At 61.6% G+C, this 20,484-nt stretch overlaps 1 protein-coding gene and 1 long non-coding RNA gene across 27 annotated transcripts in view; both read left to right on the plus strand.

Moving 5' to 3' along the window:
* The window catches only part of NCOR2 (nuclear receptor corepressor 2), a 212,196-nt gene that overhangs the window by 88,390 nt on the left and 103,322 nt on the right, over nucleotides 1-20,484 (plus strand). For all 26 annotated transcript variants that reach the window (XM_053206160.1, XM_053206157.1, XM_053206158.1 and 23 more), the window contains 2 exons: nucleotides 7,165-7,221; nucleotides 14,404-14,456. In XM_053206160.1, coding sequence (XP_053062135.1) covers nucleotides 7,165-7,221; nucleotides 14,404-14,456 — 110 coding nt within the window. The remainder of the gene's footprint in view (nucleotides 1-7,164; nucleotides 7,222-14,403; nucleotides 14,457-20,484) is intronic.
* On the plus strand, nucleotides 14,463-19,610 carry LOC128312428 (uncharacterized). The gene is made up of 2 exons (XR_008291744.1): nucleotides 14,463-19,074; nucleotides 19,368-19,610. It is a non-coding gene; the product is annotated as an uncharacterized LOC128312428 (long non-coding RNA).

Raw genomic sequence — 20,484 nt, forward strand, 5'->3', positions numbered from 1 at the left:
AGCTCTGTGTCCCCATCCCCGCTTTCCCCGCGTGCCGGAAAGCCTGCTGCAGCTCTAGGTGCCCCCACCTCCCAGGGCGGGGGGTCCGACTATACTGAGTGGTCAGGGCTGGGACTCAGCCCTGCCCTTGGAGACTGACCGCTGCCCCACCCCCAGGGCTAGATGCAGGGAGGGGGATTCTCCCAAGAAGAGCTTGGGACTTGCAGGCACTTGCGGCCTGTGCCCCCCACCCCGGGCTGGTGATTACCACGATGGGGCCCCAGGGTGCTGGCATTGCCCGGTCTGCTCCCGCACCCCAGGCTGGGGGCTTCCTGCCCACGTTCGCGATTTCATTCCGATGTCCTCGTGGTGTAGCAGTGGCTGAGTTAGGTTACGTGACGCTCCATGATTTCCCCGAGGCCTCATAGCTAGTGAGCGGCCGCTTAGGACTTGAACCCTGGCTCCCCAGCTCCCGGGGGGCTGAGAGCAGGCCCCTGCCGGGTAAGTTCAGGTTCCCTGGGGGCATTAGACACATTCTCTTCATTCGTTCGTTTATTCATCCATTCGGCAGCCCTGTAATTGAACACTTGCTCTGTGCCCACCGCCGTTCCAGGCAGCGATGCACAGCGGTGACCTTGGCCCACTGGCATTAACTCTGTGGTCTGGGAGACAGAATCACACCCACACATCACACCGTGGATCCCAGAATTTTGCCCCTCGTTGTCGCTGATTCCCCTTTTCCTCCCTTCATTTATGCCCCCACTCTGCCCCAGCCCCACCTGCCTTTGTTCTTCCTGCCTCAGGGCCTTTGCACTGGCTGTGCCCTCTGCCTGGAGCTCCTTTTCCCCACTAGGCTCACTTGCTCCTTCAGCAGTTTGCTCAAACCTCCCCTTTTCAGCAAGGCCCATTTTGTCCCTCTGTTTAATCCTGAAAAGCTTCAAGAGTCGGGTCTCCTCTTCCTGGCTTTGATCTTCTCTTTTGCCCTTGCTCCCCCTCCTCTGGGCGTGGTTCATATTTTATTGTTCATTTTGTTTATCGTAAGCAGAAGTTCTGTGAGGGCAGGGATCTTTGTCTCCCCAGCACCTGGAACAGTGCCTGGCACATAGTAGGTACTCAGTAAACATTTTTTGAATAAATGCAGGATGATAGAGGGGAGGGGAGACACCTCCCCCTGGAAGGGTCGTCTGGTTTTGGGGGTGCCGAGGTTGGTCCCTGGCCCCAGTGGAGGTTAGCGTGGAGGTGGGGGGCTCCCTCCCTGCGGTCTGAGCCTCAGGGCCTGGAGGCTGGGTGGGCAGGAAGCCCCTCAGCTGCCTTTGGCAGGAGCAGCCAGAACTTCCCGCCCCTTGGGGGATCAATAGGATTAAATTTTAATCCTCCTTCCTTTCCTGCTGGTTCCTCTGAGAGGTGGATGACAAGGGTCTGTCTCTAAATGCCTTGCCGGCTGGATAACGCAGCTTCCCTGCCGGGCACGGCCTGCCTGGCTTTTCTGCATCTTGGACTCTGGCTCATTATCCATTCGGGGCACATGGATGAGGCGCCCAGCACGCACAGCTGGAGCCAGCTGAGCAAGGCTTTTCCTGCCTCCCAGGAGCTGCCTGTGTGGGCGGGGCCGGGCAGGTGCACACAGATGCCGAGCAGGAGGCAGTGTTTCTGCAGGCCCCTGGGGGCAGCACTAGGCGGGGAGGGAGGGAGGGTGGTGGGCCAGGATTGGGAAAGGCTTCTTCGAAGCAGTGGGTGGGCCCTCACTCCTGAGGAGGAGGGCGTTCGGGTGTGTGGGGGTCACAGCACAAGCCAAGGCTCAGCGAAGGGACAGGGTCTCCTTTGATCTTCAATGGGAGTGTGTGAGGGGCGGGAGGTAAGGCCTACGGGTCTAGGATCATGTCCACGCTTCAGGGTTCTGGTAAAGCAAACACATGAGGTGTACAAATAAACACCAGTTTGCCTGGTGCTGACTCTAGAGGAACTTGGGGCCCTGGGCAATTGAGGCAGGCCTCCCGGCGGAAGCAGGACTTGAACTAGGTGTGCAGAAACGGGCGCTATCGGCACAAGCCGGAAGGATATTTCTAGGGCGGATGACCCCCACCTGTTCCGAACATGGTGGGGAGGCTGAACTTACGGGGGCTGAGCACATGCACGCACATAGGTGCACACACGTGTTTGGGTGGACCCCTCCGGGTGACTGTGTGCACGTGCGCGATTGCGAGTGTGTGCGTTCTCTGTGCATTGCTGAGCGACGAGGAAGCCAGAGAGTAAGAGCCACATCTTCTCGCGTCTCCCGTTTCCGGCATCTTACTAGTAAGGTTTTTATGTAATGTGATTAGGGGCGCCTCGCTGGCTTAGTTGGCAGAGCACGTGACTCTTGATCTCGGGGTCGTGAGTTCAAGCCCCACATTGGGCTACTTTAAAAATAAAGAAATGAAAAGAAAATAAACATCTGATACGATTAGGGGCGAGCAGGATAGAAACGAATAATGCCGTCGGTAGTGATGCTGATGAGACTATCAGTAGCTGAGACCAGGAAGCATTTTGTAGAGCATTTGGGGGGTCCAGGCGCCCCGATGCCCAGCTTCAGACTCCCCCAGCCCATCCTGCGTTGGGGTTCAGGGCTTTCAGAGCGCTGGCTCTGGTCCAGTCCCCAGCACGGGCACCTGCACCGGGCTCCCGCCTCTGTGAGCCGTGTCTGTGACGGGCCATCTCTGCCACTCCCGGGGTCCAGAGTTCCTCCAGGTTTCCTCTTCTGCACGTAGAGAATGTCGGCCTAACGAGTACGTTAGGACGGATTCTGCCTCCCTGCCACGTCTCCCCCATCACGCCCCGTGAACGCTCTGGGCAGCGTGTCGAGGCCCCGCGTACAGATGTGTGTGCTCAACTTCTGGGGTAAGCGCTGGTCTGAAACGCTGCCGTGCTTGGCACGTGGGCCCGTGGGCGGGGGGGGCGGGGGGCGCCGGGGTCTCGGGCTTTCTGGGTGGGTGGGTGCGTGGGTGCTGCCCCCTCTGTGGAGGAAGGGGTTGGGGCCTGGAGCTCAGGCCCGACTGGGAGCTGAGGAGCTAGAACAGGGATCTGTGGCAGGGGGGTGGTCGGGTGAGGCTCCGAGCCCCTGCCCGAGAGGAGGGGTGTGTGTGTGTGTGTGTGTCGCTGTGACTCGTGTGCACGTACGGGACGTTATCGCGGTTTTTTGTGCATTTCCACACCCGCGCGTCCGCAGGCACCCTTGTGCGACCTGTGCAGATGTGCGCAAGTGGGTGTGCTTGGGGCGCGTGTGTGGTTGGTCGTTTACACTTCACGGATACACACGTGCCCGCACCTAGCGCGTGTGGCTGTGGGCGTGGGTGTGAGTCGGCTTGTGTGGCACCCACGTGTGCGCACGTCTGCGCCTTTGTAGACAGGTGCGGTGTTGGCCACGTGGGCGGGGCTCGCGTGCACCTCTCTGTGCAGGTGACCCAGGCACAGCCCCCAGGCTCTGTGGCCACGTGGACCCCGGGGCCCCCTGCAGGAGTGCAGGGTCTCGAGCGAGACCCTCACCTGAGCCCCCACATCTGGTGAGAGCCCCTGCCCCTCCCTTCCCGTTGGCCCGAGCTTCTGGGTTTGTCCTCCGCACGGGAGCCGCCGGCAGTGGCCTCCCAAAGGCCAGGGGCAGCAGGGGCCCCATGGACCCTCTGAGGGGTTTGGCTTCGGTCGTCAAGGCGGGGAGAGGCTGTCCGCCCGGGGGGCGGGCGGGAGTTTCTGGCGCGGTGCTGAATCCACGGCCCGCACCTGTGCTCCCCACCGTGCTACTTGCTGGGGGGGCGGGGGGAGGCCCATTTGAAGGGGTCCATTAAGAGAGACTTCGTTCCTTGCAGGACGTCCTTGTCAAAGTCCTGGGGGGTTGGTGCCTTGAGTGAGCGGCTCGCCGAGTGTGGAGAAGAGCTGACTCCTAGACGCTGCCACCGGTGGCCAGGTTGTGGCGGGAGAGCCCAAGAGGCAGGACCTCCCTCCGCCCCGCGCCCCCCCCCCCCCCCCCCCCGCCGTGAACTGGCCAGCGATTCCTCCCACTCCACCCCTGCAGGCTGAGCCAAGAAATGGGGTTGGGCCGAACGGAGCAGGAGCAGGAGCAGGAGCAGGGGTGTGATGGCGGGAGGAGGGGAGGTGCCCCCAGCGAGGCACGAGGAGGTGGGGGTGCTGGTTCAGGGCCTGCCGGGTCGCAGCCTCTGCCTGGCGCGTGTCGGGGCCACCGAGTGCGAGCCGAGGCCCCGTGCTTCCTGTCCGTAGCTAGCCCTTATGTGGCACCTACTGTGTGCCAGATCCTGGTTTCGGAGCGCTCCAGCTGCCTGAGGCGGTGCCGTTGGGACCCGTCTTGTAGAGGAGGAAGCTGAGGCTCAGGGAGGTGGAGGGACTCGCCCGAGGCCGCGCAGTTAGAGGACTTGAACCCAGGCCAGCTGGCTGTGACGCGCTTGCTCTGGGGCACCGCGCTATCCAGCCTTTCCGGTGCCGCGGCATCTCTGGGACGGTTTCACGGAGGGTTTCTTCGGGTAAGCTGTGGGTGTGCCCTCCTCTGGAGACCGAGTCGTGCCTTAAAGGGCCCCAGAGTTGCCGAGGGCCGAGCAGTGGGGCCCGGGGGAGTGTTGGGAGCACGGGGACTCTCACGGCAGGCACGCGCTGCCTGCTCGCCCGCGTTCCCTGCGGCTTTGGCAGGTTAGGAGGGGACTCTTCCCTGCTCTCTTCTCCAGGGGCTGCCAGAAGCCCCCCTCTCTAGGTGCCCGCGTTCCTGAGAGTGAGGATGTGGTCGAAGCTGGAATCTGCTATGGTTCATAGGATGCAGGCTTCTGGAGCTCCCGCCGTGGGCACTGGGCCCAGATCCAAGACCCCTGCTTACCTGTGTGATGTGGCAGTTTCTAGTGGCCTGGCCCCTCCAGCCGTGCCCTTCCTGCTTTTGGCATTTCTTTTTTTTATGTAGATGAGAAGTTGCCGCTGATCCCCACAGAACCTCGGGAATGCACAGAAACTCCTCTTCGTCCGTCAAAACCCACTCACGTATCCCTCCTGTTACCTTTCTGGAGAAGCCGTGCCTTGCCTGTGCACCATACATACCTCTCTCTGCCCGAGCAGACTAGCCCTGTCCTCACTGTCCTTGACCAGCTGCTCTAATGTTAGACTTCGGTTTATTGCAGGCAGGGGCTGGGTCTCATTCAGTCCATGTTTTGCCCCAGTGCTTTATTTTTCTTTCTGTATTTTTTTTTTCAAGTTTATTTCTTCATTTCGAGAGAGAGCAAGTGAGCAGGGAAGGGCAGAGAGAGGGAGAGAGAGAATCCCAAGCAGGCTCTGCACTGCCCGCGCGGAGCCCAACCGATGTGCAGCTCAAGCCCATGAAATGTGAGGTCATGATCTGAGCTGAAGCCGGGAGTCAGGTGCTCAACCGACTGAGCCCCCCGGGTGCCCCCGCCGCAGTGCTTAATACAGAGTGGGCCCTCAGGAAGCGTTTGGGGGGCTGATGTATCCCTCCCCCACCCCCTGCCCATTTCTTCCCTTGACCTGCTTCAGGAATTCTCCCGTCTTCAGCCGCATGGTGACACTTTCTCTTGCTCTGAGGTACGGCCAGGGCAGGGACACCTGTCCTCCAGCATCAGACATACTGGTCCCAAGCTTAGGGGTGGCCCTGTGTGGGACCTGGCCTTTGTCTTTCTTTCCTCTCGGAGTCCGGAGATGAGAAAGACCTTTTCCTTACACGATCTTTCTGTGCCTCAGTTTCGTAGTACGTTAAACGGGGACGTGTCATTTATGCGCCTCGCGTTGTGTTTGGGTGCGACTTACATATTGATAACACCTGCTTTGTGCTCAATGCTTGGCTCATAGCAGGTCCCTGATAAAGGGGCCGTCGTTACAGTGATAGATCGCCCCCTGATATTTTGGCCCCCAGCCACACGCTGAGGCTGCTGGTCTCGGGGTTTTGGCTGTGCACAAAGGGGGCTGAGAGCATGGCTTGTTCATGGGTGGGCTGGGCCCAGGGCTCTAGGCGGAGCTCGTTCTAGGTGCCAGCTTGAGCCCACCTACACACCCACTGTCTGTCTGTCACGGGGAGCCAGGAGAGGGGGAGCCGGCCGGCCGGCTCCCGGCCCCCCTCCTCCCTGCCGCGACACCGGGAGCCTGCGCCTCGAATTCTGTTGTCAGCCACGTTCCCCAGGGCTCGGGGTCACCCTCTTTTAGTGGGTCTGGATTGGGGGATCGTCAGAGGTAACTTGCTCGGCCGCCCGGCTCCCTCCGGATACCGGATGGTCTCCCTGAGTTTGGCTGAGTCGGGAGCACCGGCCTTTCCCGGCCGCGAGAGGACTTAGGTCTCCCACGTGCGTGCTGTGGGCACCCCGCTTCGCGTGGCACGCAGTGGCCCGGATCCGACGAAAACCCCGCCGAAGCCACCGTCCGTGGTTCTCTGCGCACCCCTTCCCCCAGCTGGCCCCGGGCCATCCTCTGGGCCTCCCGAGAGCAGGCCCTGGTGGTCCCGGGCCGGGGGCCCGCGGGGCCTGGCGGAGGCACAATGTCCGCCTTCATGGCTGGGCCGGAGGTCCAGCCTGCTGCATTCACAGCCACCGAGCACTTTCTGCCACATGTTCCTGTTTTCCTAATAAGTCCTGGGTTGTGAGTGGGGAGGGAGGCGGGGAGGCCCCAGGGCAGCTCAGAAATAGTCACATGATTGTGAAATACAAGAATCCTAGAAAGGGTATCTCTGAGAGCCTCTGTGTCCCCCCCGCCCCCCCACTCCCTGGCTGGCGCACTAGCTCTGAGGTAATTGCAGACACCCAGCCAGCTTCCAAGTGAAGGAAGGCATCTCGGGCCTGGCGGAGTGGCCTGCTGGCGGGGAGCCGTGCCCACAGCGCTGTGCCCCGGCCGGGGGGGGGCGGGGGTTGGGCCTGAGGGTTTGGGGGGGCCAGGCAACGGAGAACACCGTGCGTTTGTTGGAATCGAAACTTGGCCGGCTTGCCAGGGACGCCGCAGGGGTATTGAGGCCCCTCTGTTTGTCTCCAGCATGGGGAGGGCTTGCGGGGGGACCCTGGCGCCCCCTCCCCCCCCACCCCCCCCACCCCGGGGCCGTGGATTGGCTGCTGGGCTGGGCAGCTGCCTGCTGTTCCGGAGACCTCTATTTATAATCTGTTCTGTTTTTTTTTTTTTTTTTTTTTTTTTTTTTTTTAATTTCTCCTCCCCGTCACCCTGCAGAAGAAGGCTGAAGCCGCCCATCGGATTCTGGAAGGCCTGGGGCCTCAGGTGGAGCTGGTGAGCTGGGGAGGGGGGGTGGCGGGGGGGGGCAGCTCTGGGCAGGGGTGGCCGGAGAGGTGGGCAGGGAGGCAGGTGGGTGTGGAGGGGAAGGAGGAAGTCGGCTGTTGCCAAGGCGGCCCGGTCCTCTGGGGAGGCAGGAAATAGACGCTTCTGATAAGGGGGACTGGCCGATAGCGGGGTGGGTGGGGGGTGGGGAGGCGGGGAGCTGGCTGTCCCGCGGCCAGGACCCACCGGAGCCCCCCCGCCCCCCAGTCGGGCTAGCTCAGCGTGGGAAGCCTTGCTCTGGGCCGGGTGATCTCTGCCAGCTCATCGCAGTGTGGACCCAAGCTCGGTTTCCCCATCTGTGAGATGGGAATAGTAACCTGTGTCCCCTGGGGTTGTAGTGCAGATCGGCCGGATTAGCTTTCGCGAAGCGCTTAGCGTGGGTGCCTGGTGGACAGTGAGTGCTGAGCATTCGCTGGTATTCGTACCCGTATGACGGGTGTCGGTGGCCTTTGCCCGGTGGGAAGATGCCATGTGGGTGGCAGGGCTGGGAAGCCGGCCCCAGGCCTCGCCTCTCTCAGGCCCTCTTGTCACCTTCGTGTGTCACCAGAGAGACACATGGAGGGAACGTGGACACTCTCAGCTGGTGGGAAACCTCAGCCCAGGAGGAATGGTCAGAGCCCCAGCTGCCCAGGCCCAGTCAGCGCCCCACTGGGGCGGCGTGTGGGGACACACGCACGCACACAAGATGGCCGTGAGGGTCCCCGTGCACGCGGACGCTCACGCCTGATATGGTCTTACGCATTTGGAGCCTAATTTTAAACTCAGCTCCACCGTGTGTTTGCTGAGTGGCCTTGGGGAGAGGACTCGATTTTCTTTTCTGTGAAATGGGAACACCAGGATCTTTGGGGTGGGGGGGGGGCGGTTCAGTGAAATGATGCCCCGTGAGGCTCACGTAGCACACCCTTGCCCTGCACTCGGCGGCCGTGAACACGTAGAGGGTTGAACTCTTTGCTCCTGGGGTTTTTTCTTCGGTGGCCGCTGCTCTCTGGCCTGGAGTCCTTGCGCTCAGGCCACTGCGAAACGGGGAGTGGCCCCAGGTCCTCAGGTCCTCCCGGAGGGCAGGGCCAGGCAGGCAGTAGGGCGCTCCCGAGGCGAGGGGGACAGGGCCTAGGGCCCCTCTGGGATGGGTGGCAGGCTCCCCTTCCATTCGGGGGGCTTGCTTTCCCTGTTGGGTGTGATTTCTGGGGTGTCTCTAGGACCCTCGTTTTGTTTTTTTTGTTTTTTGTTTTTTTTTTTTTTTTACATTTATTTATTTTTGAGAGACAGAGTGAGACAATGTGAGAGCAGGGGAGGGGCAGAGAGAGAAGGAGACACAGGATCAGAAACAGGCTCCAGGCTCCGAGCTGTCGGCACAGAGCCCAATGCTGGGCTCGAACCCACAAACTGTGAAATCATGACCTGAGCCGAGGTCGGACGCTCAACCGACTGAGCCACCCAGGTGCCCCAAGACCCTCGTTTTTTAAAAAATAGCCTTCCTGAGATGTTCACGTGCTATATGATTCATCAGTTTAACGTATCCAGGGGTGCCCGGGCAGCTCAGTCGGTTATGCATCCAACTCTTGATTTCAGCTCAGGTCATGATCCCGGGGTCTCCAGATGGAGCCCTGCTTTGGGCTCTGGCCTGAGCGTGGAGACTGCTTAAGATTCCCCCTCTCCCTCTCTCCCTCCCTCTCCCTCTCTCTCTCTCTCTCAAAAGTGTGCAGTTCAGTACTTTCTAGGATATTCGTGGGTGTGTGTGACATCTCTGCCATCCATTTCAGAACGTTTCACCGTCCGAGAAAGAACTTCGTGTCCTTAGCTATCACCTCCTTATCTTTCCGTTCCTCTCCTGTCCCCGCCTCCCACCGCTAACTTAACTTTCTGTCCCTACGGGCTTGCCTGCTGGAGAGCTCGTATCAAGGGACTCACACACTGTGTGGCCTCTTGTGACTGGCTTCTTTCACTCCCCATCACGCCCCCGAGGTTGGTCCGGGTTGTAGCGGGGTGTCTATGCCTCGTTCCTGTCGACGGCTGAATGATATTCCATTGTACGGATAGACCCCGTCTGTTGGGCCATTTATGCACTGGCAGGCGTTATGCTGTGTTTGCTTTTGGCTATTACAGGGGCTGCGAACATTAATGCACAAGTTTCATTTTCATTTTTATTTTTTTTTTATTTTGAAAGAGCGAGCGAGCCGGGGCCTGAGCAGGGGAGGGGCAGAGAGAGAGAGGGAGATGCCGAATCCGAAGCGGGCTCCAGGCTCCGAGCCGTCAGCACAGAGCCCCCACGGGGCTCGAACCCACGGACCGTGAGCTCATGACTTGAGCCGAAGTCGGAGGCTCAACCGACGGAGCCCCCCAGGCGCCCCGGGACACAAGTTTTTGTATGGACAGGTTTTCTTTGCCCTCTCATGTACACCTGGGACCGAAGTTGGTGGGCCATGTTCATTCTGTTTAGCCTCTTGAGGAATTGCGAGACCGCTTTGTGAATGGTGCCCCGTCTTCCGTTCCCACCGGTAAGCTGCTTCTTGCCTCAGTTTCCCCTTCTTGGCAATGAGGATGGCGGGACCAGAGGTGGTGCCCAGCCGTTTCCGGACCTGGCGGCTCTCCGTTTCCCTTTCCTGACCTGATTAGTCCCAGGGGCCTCCTGGGGGGGGCGGGGGGGGGGGTGGATGAAGGTCGCTGTGTCCGGATGCCCGAGGAGCGCCAGTGAGGGAGGCAGGCTCGGTCTCCCCGTGACGGTCTCCCTGTGAGTGGGGCAGGGCATCTGCTGGGCTCAGTCCATGTGATTCTTTTTTGGGTCTCCGTGGGTGAGGGGGTTGTCCGCTGCTTGGGGGTCTCAGAGCGGAGACTTCCTCAAGGCTAGAGGCACAGGAGGCCGCGGTCTGGGAGTGTCTGCCTGGTGGGCCGTGTGGTCGTCCCTGGAGCCCTCTGGAAGTCAGTGGGTTCTTGACTCGGTGGCTCTCGGTGGGGCCGAGGAGGAGACTCCCACAGACAGGGGGCCTGCTGGTGTTAGGCCTGTCCATTCTCTAGATGAGGCTCAGACCAGTGCCTTGTTTAGGGCCATGCAGCAAGAGTTGAGGCAGGGAGGTGAGCTGAGCCTGTGGGGCTGCGGCCAGCCGCATCTGCACGGGTCTGCGCTCTGTCTGGTCCCCAAAAGGCCCCAGTGGCCGGAGGTGTGCTCCAAGGAGAGGCAGCTCAGAGGCGTATGTACCCTGTGCCCGGGCTCCTTCCTGGAGGGCCCGATGCTGCGGACCCTCGGCCTGCGGTCACTGGGCTGTACCACTGTGGGATCCATTTCCGGGGGGCGGGGGAGGGGCTCTCTCATCTGTGGCCAGGGAGCCCCTAGCCCAGGGAGAGGCTGCCGGGCCTCAGGGACCGGGATGGTGCTGTCCGACCTTGCTGGGGTGGGAGGGGGGAGGCCTGGGCCTAGGAGAAGTTTGCTCTGGAAAGGAAGCAGATCGCGTAGGCCAGGCTGAGTATGCACCGCCCCCTCCCTCCGGCATCCCTGGGATTGGGGGGTCCAGGCCCGGCCTGGCGGAGGGGTGCTGGAGGGAGGGTGTGGGCCACCGTGGCCCCCGCCCCCTCTCCCCGCGGCTTTGAGTCATTGGTTTCCTTCCTGTTCAGAGGTGCTATTTTAAGAATGTGGTGTCACCAGAGGGTTGAGGGCCAGGGCTGACACTTCGTTTCTTAGCAGCTCAGTCCACCTGGGGTTGCTGGCTGCTCTCGGCCACCCTGCCAGCTGGCTGAAGTCAGGCCCGAGGGGGCACCCCCTTCCTTCTCCCAGAGACCAGCTCTGCTGTCCTTGTCATTTCTGCTTTACAGCCTTGCACGTCCCCTGCCTTGCGCTGTCTTTCTGCCCTCTGGATTGTTTGGGCGGCGCCCCCACTTTTAGAGGGGATGGAGGGACGGGGGGGGGGGAGAGATGGGCCCAGGGCCTCCAACCAGGAGGGTGGGCCTTCCCAGTGGTACCGTCGCGCTCTGCTGGGGGGAGGGGGCTTCCCTCTTAGGTGCTGTGTCCCCTTGACAGGCGGTTGGAGCCGCCATATTGGAACTTGTCTCCTGGGACACAGGGAGGCTTTGCCTGGCCTTGCACAGGCCCCTCTGCAGGTGGCCAGGAGGCCCCCCAACTTGGGCCCTGCCCTCCCCCCCAGCCATGCACCTGCCGTGGAGGGGCCATGGCCTGTCCGACCCCCATCCCCCCCCCCCCATCCCACTCGGGCCTTCCAGAGTGGCTGCCCCAGGGAGCCTGTCACCATGGCAACGAACAGCCTCCCAGGACTTGGCCCAGACACTTCCCTTCCTTCCCAGGACTGTTTACCTCGAAGAGTGCTCAGTGAGTGACTCCTTCGGGGACAGCCCCCGTGGCTGGAGGCAGCAAGCCCGCAGTGTTCTGCGAGCTCTTCCGTGGAGACCCGCTACCAAGGGCCGTCTCTGGGGCCAGGTTGCTCTGTCCTTACCTGGCCGGGCAGGCGGCCACAGGTGAAGGCGGTTTGGCTGGTCACGGGCTGACTGTGCCCCTCCTGCCCTCTCCGAAGCCAGTCTCCCTGCTTCTGGCCCATCTTGTTACGGAGAAGCAGAGCCCCCTCTCCCTGCCCATCGCTCGCTCCCGGGGTCTCCGTGTGTGGTCCTTCAGCCCGTCCTGGTCTCTTTAGGCTGTGGAGACGTGGCTGTTTGCCATCTTCAAGCCAAAACAACACAGATCAGTCACCAAGTCTGACGTTTCCTGGGTTCCTCGAAAGCCCTGTGAAGTAGTTGCTGTTTGCTCCGTGCCCATTTGCCAGATGAGAAAACCGAGGCCCAACGTGTCGACCCCATGTGCCCGAGGCCGCACGGCTAGCAAGGGAGGTGCCGCTTTGTACATCGAGGCATCGAGGCATCTGTTTGGAACCTGAACAGATGGCCACGCCCACCCCTACCGGCCTGTGTTTTATGGGCACGTGGAAACATAAAGGACCGGTGCAGAGTCACCCGGGGCTAAAGGTGCACGTTTGATGCTTTGAAACGTGGCGCAGGAGTCCTCGCAGGGCCCCTTGCTGTCGCGAGGGCCGTCCGCCTCCCGCGGTGACGCCTCACCGCGCTCAGCTGGGACTCTGCCGTGAGCCTCACTGGGGGCTCTGCAGTTGCCCTGCGGTTCAAACCCAGAGTGGGGCTCGCAGCCCCCCTCTCCGGCTGAGCACCTTGTTAGCGCAGCCTGACCCGGGGTGGGGAGAGATGGCTTGTACCAGCTGGGGGTGGGGGTGGGGCAGCTGAGCTGGGAGCCTGGAACTGGCCAAGCCCAGTGCTGACTTGTCGAGGGGGGAATGCGAGGCACACGGGGAGGGGGGCAGGTGACCTTGTCATCAGCCACGGCTGCCTGCAGTGCCGTCCGAGGGCCGGGATGTCCAGAACCGTGGAGGACCGGCCCCGCCTACGGGGGACAGGAGGCCTGTTCCTGGGGACGGGCAGGTCGTGCCCCGTGGCCGTGCTGTGCTGCCTGTGGTTGGTCCCCATGGGCTGGGCCGATCGGGAGGCGTGTCCAGCTGCCTCCCCAGGGAGAAGTTCTAGGGCGGAGACGGTCGTGCCCTCTTCCCTCCCCTGGGGCCCTGTCCTGGGGCTGCCGCTGGCCTGCCTACCCTCACACTGTGGGCTCCTTCCCCCCGCAGTCACCCGTGGCTGCCCTGGGAGGCTCCCGCTGCGCGTTCGGGTGGATGGCAAGGAAGAGGGTGACACACACACGCACACACACGAGAAGACCCCCAGAGAGGGTGCAGGCAGAGGCGGAGAGCAGGGCCCTGCCTCCAGCGCCAGAGCTGAGACCGGATTCTCGTTGCAGCTCATTTCTGACCAGCTGTGGGCACAGATTTCGACCTCGCAGGGACTGGGTTTTCTCCTCCGTAAAACGGGGGTGATACGTGTATCCGTTAGCTCCTGCCGTGTAACAAACCGACTCCAGATTTAGTGGCCTGAGACAGCCACCGTTTCCGTTTCCTGTGAGCCCAGAAGTCAGCTGAGCATTTCTGCTGCTCCGCGACCAGCTGGGCCTCGGCCGGGAGGGCGCGGCCGCGGTCTGTCTGCCTGCGGCAGGCCAGGCGTGGTTTCTCACCAGGGGCAGGCGAACAGGAGGGCAAGGCAAACGCAGACGTGTGTTTTCCAGCCTCAGCTTTCATCAAGTGTGCGAGCGTTTCATTGGCCAGAGCGAGGGCGTGGCTGGCTACGGGAGGCAGGAAACGCTGGCACCCTCGCTCTGTCGTTGCGCCCTGACGTGATGACGGCGACACGGTTCCCTCTTGGGCCTCTCTGCCTGCCAGACGCGGGGCCCAGAGCTCTGCACGCATGGGCCCGTCTGACCTTCACGACGGCCATGCGTTTAACCCCATCTGCGGCTGAACTTGCGGGGCACAGGTGGCCTATGTAACTCACCAGAGACGAGTGGCCGGCGAGCAGCAGATCCAGGCTGTGTCCCTGGGCTGTGCCCCCGGCCCCTGCGCACGGCGCCGGCGTCCGCGAGGGAGGCGCGCAGCAACTGGCCCCGCACCCTCCGCGGTGGCTCTCCCCGCACACACTTGCTGCCGGCTGTGGGCCCAGGGCCTTCCTCACCGCCCCGCAGGTCCCTGCCGTTCACGAGCCCTCCTTTCCCCCTTCAGCTTTCCCGCGGGGCCCGTTTGGTCTGGTTCTGACGCATCCCCGCTACTGCACAGACGCTCCCGCGTCGTCTCCTCGTGGAACGCGCAGCCGCACGTCCCCGGGCACCCGCAGGAGGGGAGGGGCCGGAGGGCACACACGTCTCGCTCCCCAACACGCGTCGTCCCGGTGCCCTCTGGAGCGCAGCGCGTGCAGCGGATGTGGGGTCGCGCGTCTGCCTGTCCTCCCCTCGCCCTCCCAGGCTCCTGGCAGCATTGGGCCCTTGTCCTCTGCCAGGCGGCGAGGGTGACGGTCCCTCGCGGCGGTCTGGGGGGCCTGGACAAGAGCAGCTGCCCCGGGGGGCCCCCAGCGCCGCGCACGCTCGGGCCGGCGCGGCCCGGTGCCCCTGCAGGGCAGCCACGGTGGCCGTGCCCCGAGGGTCACAGGCCGCTCCCGGCCGGGGCCGTGGCCCGGGTCTCCCCGTGCGCTGGTTCGTGCCTGGCCCCGGCCCGGCTCTGAAGCGTCTCCCTCTCCCTGTCTCTCCCTCCGCAGCCCCTGTACAACCAGCCGTCCGACACCAGGCAGTATCATGAGAACATCAAAATGTGAGTACTCGCGGGCAGCCTTGTGGACACCCGGTGGCTGGGGGGGGGGGGACGGGAGGTCTGGCCTTGGAGCTCCGGGCTGGGATGTGGGCTCTCAGTTCCCGCGACGACTCCCTCCCACACGGGGCTGGGTGCTCGAGGAGGGCGCGGGAGAGGGCCGTTTGGGCAAGGGTTTGGGGCCGGGTTAGGGCCGAGGTCGGGGTCGGGGCAGGCCCGGGTCAGGAGGGGCAGGGTGGCCCCGCAAAGCGCGGGGACACAGACCTTGAGCTGGGGAGGCCAGGTGAGGGCCCTGCAGGCACAGCCCTGGTGAGACAGAGGCGGGGGCTGCGGGGCCCCATCGCGTGCGGACGGGCTGTTCCCGATGGAGAGCGAGCTGGAGATGATGGCAGGTGGCCCGGGGCCAGCGGGGCCCGTGGTTTGGGCTCTGACGTAAGCACGTCTGGGAGTGTCCTGGGGTCTGCTCGGGGGGCCCTCGGGTGCTGCGGCCCCGTGTGCCGCAGCCGGGAGCACTAACTCCAGACCCGGAGGCTCAGGGGCTGGCCAACGTGGTAGCTATCAGTGATGGGGCCTTTTCCCAGATGGATGCTAGGGGTGAGGAAATCCCGGTTAAGTGCCACCTGTCGTGGGTAGGGGCTGACCTGGCATCCTGGGGCAACGGGATCACGCTGGAGGCTGGTGGCTTCCCGTCTTCAAGCCGGGAGGGAAGCGTCAGAAGTATGGGGGCAGAAGACGGTTGGCTTCTTTTGGGGGGGATGTATTAACGGGAACATAGGCCGTTTGGCAGAGGAGGGGATATTACCTCGAGTCGTTATCCAGGAGCCCAAAAGGCAAAAGGGGCCGCAGACCTGGCTCCTTGAAGAGCACGTGGCTGTGAACACTCGGTGGTGTTAGGTTGGCGGCAGACTCTTTGGCACGTCTTCTGGCTGTTCTTTATTGTGAGAAGGTGCAGACGTTTTTGCGTGACCTCCGAGGGCAGCACTCAGCTTGTCCAGTGGGCAGGCCGGCCTGGTCTGATTGTCCCGAGCTCCCCTGGGGTGGAACCGCAGGGTGTACGGGGCAGTAGTGAGCTTCCCGTCCCTGGAGGCATGCAAACCTCCCGGTGGTCTTTAAATATCCACTGGTGTTGGTCCAGTTGACCGGGGAGTCCCTTCTTTTTAGTTTCGGGACTTGCGTGACTGGTCCGAGTTCTGGTCACTAAAACGGCCACCCCCTCACAGTTCCCAGTAACTGACGGAGCAGCCTAGAAAATCTTTTGTGGCCGGTGAGGTCCTTGGCGCGTTTGGGCTTAGGAGCACCTGCCGAGGAGGCCTCACCGGCGCTGTCGGGGGGTCCCTCCCGGCCTGGGGCTGGCCGGGGCCGTGTCTGCTGAGGCTGTGCTTTCGTGTGGCCTTGTGGGTGTGTGCCTCTTGACACAACACCATTGATTTTCCACTTGGGCCACGCCAGTCCCTTCTGTGCTTCCCGGGACCTGCTTCTCCCTGGGTCCGCTGCTAGAGGGAGGGTGGGTGAGGGCACGGGGGGCCTCTAGGGCCATCCTTGCTGGTTTAGGGTGCGGCAGTGGGGTGTTTCCTTCTGAGTAGGGCTGCTGGGAGTATTTGTTCCTTTATTCACTCAGCACGCATTTATCAAACACCTACTACGTGCCAGGCCCTCTTCTAGGACCTGGGGCTTCAGCTGCGAGCGAAGAATGAAGAGCCATGCTTTTCGTCAGGCTTTGTCTAGTAGTGAGAAAGTGAGTTAAATAAGTGAGAAAATATTCCGCTAGTAAAAAGTACCGTGGGGGGCCCCTGGGTGGCTCAGTCGGCGGAGCATCCGGCTTGAGCTCAGGTCGCGATCTCACGGTTCTTGAGTTCGCGGCCCGCATCGGGCTCTCTGCTGTCGGCGTGGAGCCTGGAGCCTGCTTCGGATCCCCTGTCCCCCTGTCCCTCTGCCTCTCCCCCGCTTGCCCTCTCAAAGATACTTAAAAAATTGTAGAAAGAAAGTACTGTGCTCACACAGCTGTCTTAAGCTCTTTGTACGTCGCTCACCCAGCTGTGTTTTTCCTTTTGACGTACCAATTTTTATAGTAATATCGTACTGAAATCTTACATAAGGTCTTCACTAAAAATGAGTAATTTTTTTTTAATGTTTATTTCTGAGACAGAGAGAGAGAGAGAGACAGAGCATGAGTGGGGGAGGGGCAGAGAGAGAGGGAGACACAGAATCTGAAGCAGACTCCAGGCTCCGAGCTGTCAGCACAGAGCCTGACGCGGGGCTCGAACTCGCAGACCGCGAGATCATGACCTGAGCCAAAGCCGGACGCTCAACTGACTGAGCCACCCAGGCGCCCCAAAAAAATGAGTAATGTTTTAAGCTGAATGTGATTTCCATTTATGAAAATAACCATAAAGTCCAAACAGGACAGGAGAAAGGTACAAATAATATTAGCGGATAAGGTGCTGCCACGTCTCTAAGGATAAAGCGATAGACTTACGGAAACAAAAAAAAAATGGGACTATTTCTGGCCCCTCCCCGTCTTCATCAGAGAATGGCTCCGGTCTGTTGGGGTACATTCCGGCTAAGTAGGTGACTGCCTAGTCAGATTTGTTCCAAATCCAAATCACAGATGGACACATCTAAGTTTAAAACGTAGAGATGAGTAAATTTAAGATTTCTTACGTAAGTGGTGAATTTTGTGTTAGAAAAACATACCCGTAAGCAAATTATTCGAACCGATTCGTCCTTAGAATTTTGACGTCGTTCCTAGTTTTCCACGAAGATCAAAATGAGGTGTATTTTTAATTTCAGTACGATCGTCGGTGAATTAGTGCAGTCACTTACTTTAAAGAATGCGACGAAGATGGAAAAGGGGACGGGAGAGAAACGTGGGGGTGGCTTTAGCCAGGGGATCCGGGCCTGACAGCAGAGGGGACACTGTGGGGTTGAGCAGCAGTGAGCCGTGTGGGCCTCCCTGGCAAGTGGAACAGGTAGTGCAAAGGCCCTGGGGCAGGACTGAGCTGGTGAGGTCCCAGGGAAGGCCAGCATGGCTGTGAGGGCTGGGTGAGGAGAGAAGGTGCCAGCCAGCTCACCCAGGGCTGATGAGTTTGGGTCGTATTATTTGTGTGTGAAGGGAGGCCAGCGATGACATTTATGCTGGGAAGTGAGGTGCCGAGTTTTTGCCTTCAAGGCTCACTCTCGTGGCTGCCGAGAGAAAGGACCAGGGGTGGGGGGACCTTGGTGGAGGTGGCCGTAGCCACGCGGGCAGGCAGCGGTGGGTCTGGGTGCTGCGGCGGCCGCCAGCGGTGCCGTGTGGAGGGCCAGGGGCAGGGAGGTCCCGTGGCGGCAAAGATCGGGGGCCCGGGCCACTGTGGGGACCATGAAACCGCTTCCTGAGATGGGGGTCGGTGGCCAGGGGCCGATGAGCATCTGGCCCTTGTGGCCAGCCGCTGACGCTCAGTGCCTCAGTTTCCCCATCTGCGAGGTGGGGATGAGAGTGGCTTCTACCTGCGAGGGTTGCCGAGGATCCGGTGAGTTGCTGTCCCGGGAGGTGCCGAGCTCAGCATCAGGCACGTGGGGAGTGTTCTGTGGTCTTTGTTTCTCTTCCTGCTTCATTCGTCTGCTGCTGTCGCCCGTTCATCCAACAGATACTCTGAGTGCTCGCTGTGTTCTGGGCCTGCCGTTCTGCGATCTGGTGACAGCTTGATAAGGACAAGCAGAGACACCCCCCCCCCGCCCCCGTTCCGGCTGCTGTCAGTGGGCCAGGTGGGGGGTCAGCCCCTCCCCAAGGACCTTGCCCTGTCACTTTAATTTCCCTGCGTGCTGGGGCTGCACAGTTAAAGTTAATTTCACGCTTGACTTCCTGCTGTACCAGCAATCTCAGACGTGTCCCAGTCACCTGCACCCACCTCCGCTGCTCTCCCTCCGCCACCTGCACCATCGGGCGGTGTGGGGGCGGCTGCCCACGCTCCGTGGGGCACTTGCCGCGGGATCTCAGCCCCAGGTCTCAGGCTCTGGGAAGCAGGGGAGGGGCCAGGGCGACCCCAGAGCGGACCTGACGAGCACTCCGTGGAGGGGCCGGTGTCCCCTCCACAGCACCTGCCGGGACGGCTCTCCGGGGAGCCCCCCGGCTTCCTGAAGCCCCAGTGCGATTCTGTGAACGGGCGGGCACTGATGCCCGGGGACGGTCACTGCTCTCGTGTGTTGTGTCGTGGCCGTGCCTTTCCCGGCCCTGCCCTTGCCTGGCTCAGAACCCGGGCACTGGCCTTGTTCCTCGTCTCTCCCCGGGGCCTGGAGGCCTGCTGGTTCCTGGTGTTCTCTCCCTTCCCCCCTTTTCTTGTCTTCAGGTCCGATGTCTTCCCTCCTACTGCCTCACTCGAGGGTTGGCTGATTGGAGCCATCAGCCCCGGGGCTGTGCAGGTGGAAAGGGCATTGGGACGCAGGTTACTGTCATAGGTTTTTGTGGACTTGCTCTGGAAGTTCAGAGAGGTTAAGTAACTTCGCCAGGGCCACACAGCCAAACTTCTAGGCCAAACGGATGTGCACACCCACACCGATACCTCTCCTGGGTCTCCAGTCTGAGCTCTGCCCCTCGATAGCCTGGTGACCTTGAGCACATCACATCACGTCACTTTGCTTGTCAGTAAGCAGGTTTCAGACCCTCCGTCACCCCACTGGACAGGCTCTTCTCAAGGCATTCAGGGCCCTGCTCAGGCAGACTTTCTCCTTCTTACTCTTCCCCTGCAGTTGGGGGTCTGGCTGTGCCTGAACGCCCCTCTTCATCCCCTCCCGATTCACCATCACCCTCGTTCCCCTGGAACTCAGTGCTCTCATTTCCCTCTGCTCCCCCCGGTGTTCTGCTTCTCCCAAGCCTCGGCTCGAACCTCTCCTCCTCCAGGAAGCCTCCCCTGATTGCCCCACGCTTTCTTGTCTTAGAATCCTGTGGGCCCAGGGCCAGTCCCACCCAGGGCCTGGCCGGACGCTCCTTGAACCTCCAGAGTGTCCCTACTGTTATCGTTTCCTCCCAGTTTTTGTCTCTCCTGCCCAGTGCAGTGACAGACGACGAGGCCGATGTTTCCTTACAGGTTGTGCTTTTTTATAAACTCGGACTTTCCCCGGAGATGATAGCTATCCTTTGCACCCCATGAATGCAAACTCTCCCCCCCCGCCCCCAGCAAACTCATCGCATTGCTCGTCAGTCGTGTTCCCTATTTTTTTGCCAGAAAACATTCCCAGCAGTGAAGATCAGTCTGCAGTAAGCGATTTGCATCTCCGATACCAAAACACTTCTTGGGACAAAATAAACACTCCAGACACGTTTGCCAGGAGGGTGGCGAGTGAGCAGACACCCTCAGCCAGGTGGGGGATTGTGACCAGAGCTGTGCCGGGGGCGCCCGGAAGGAAAGGTAGAGGGGACAGGGCTGGCAGGAGGCAGTAGGAAGTGGGGGGGGGGGGAATGCGGCGAATGCGAGAGCCCATCCCCCTTTCCAAGGGGCCGTCAGGCCTCGGTCCCCGGGCTGCAGCCACAAGGGGGTGTGCCAGACCGCCTGATCTTTTAAGAGAAGCTCTAAGTTCGGCTTTTCATGCAACGGCTTCTGGTTTTCGATACTGGCAGCGAACTCAGATGTGTTAGGAAGCCCTGCTGTCCAAACACAGCGCTCCCCCGGGCTGGCTCCACTTGGTGGACCGTGCCCGTTCGCCACCTGCCGCCTCAACCTCTGTGCTCTTTGGCGGTCCCCGGGTGCCTCCGGGCGCCAGGCACGGTGCTTGCTTGGCAAGGAACCTCGAATCGGCCGGGAGAACCCCTGCCTGCCCTACGCCAGCCGCGGTGAACAGGGGCGGCTGCACGCGTCACCTCTGCCCCCACGGAGGCTTCTACTCACCGAGTCCCGTGCGGTGCAGGCTCAGCCCCGCTGCTCACAGACTGGCCTTGGCTGCAGGTTGCCCCCAGCTGGGCGGCTGGAGGCCACCCAGTTCTGGGGGCCAGCCGTCCAGGGGCGCCAGGCCCCGAGCTCTTCGGGGGAGGAGCACTCCGTGCCTCTCCTGGCACCTG

This window comes from Acinonyx jubatus, chromosome D3 (assembly GCF_027475565.1).
Source record: "Acinonyx jubatus isolate Ajub_Pintada_27869175 chromosome D3, VMU_Ajub_asm_v1.0, whole genome shotgun sequence".
NCBI classification, from domain to species: Eukaryota; Metazoa; Chordata; class Mammalia; order Carnivora; family Felidae; genus Acinonyx; species Acinonyx jubatus.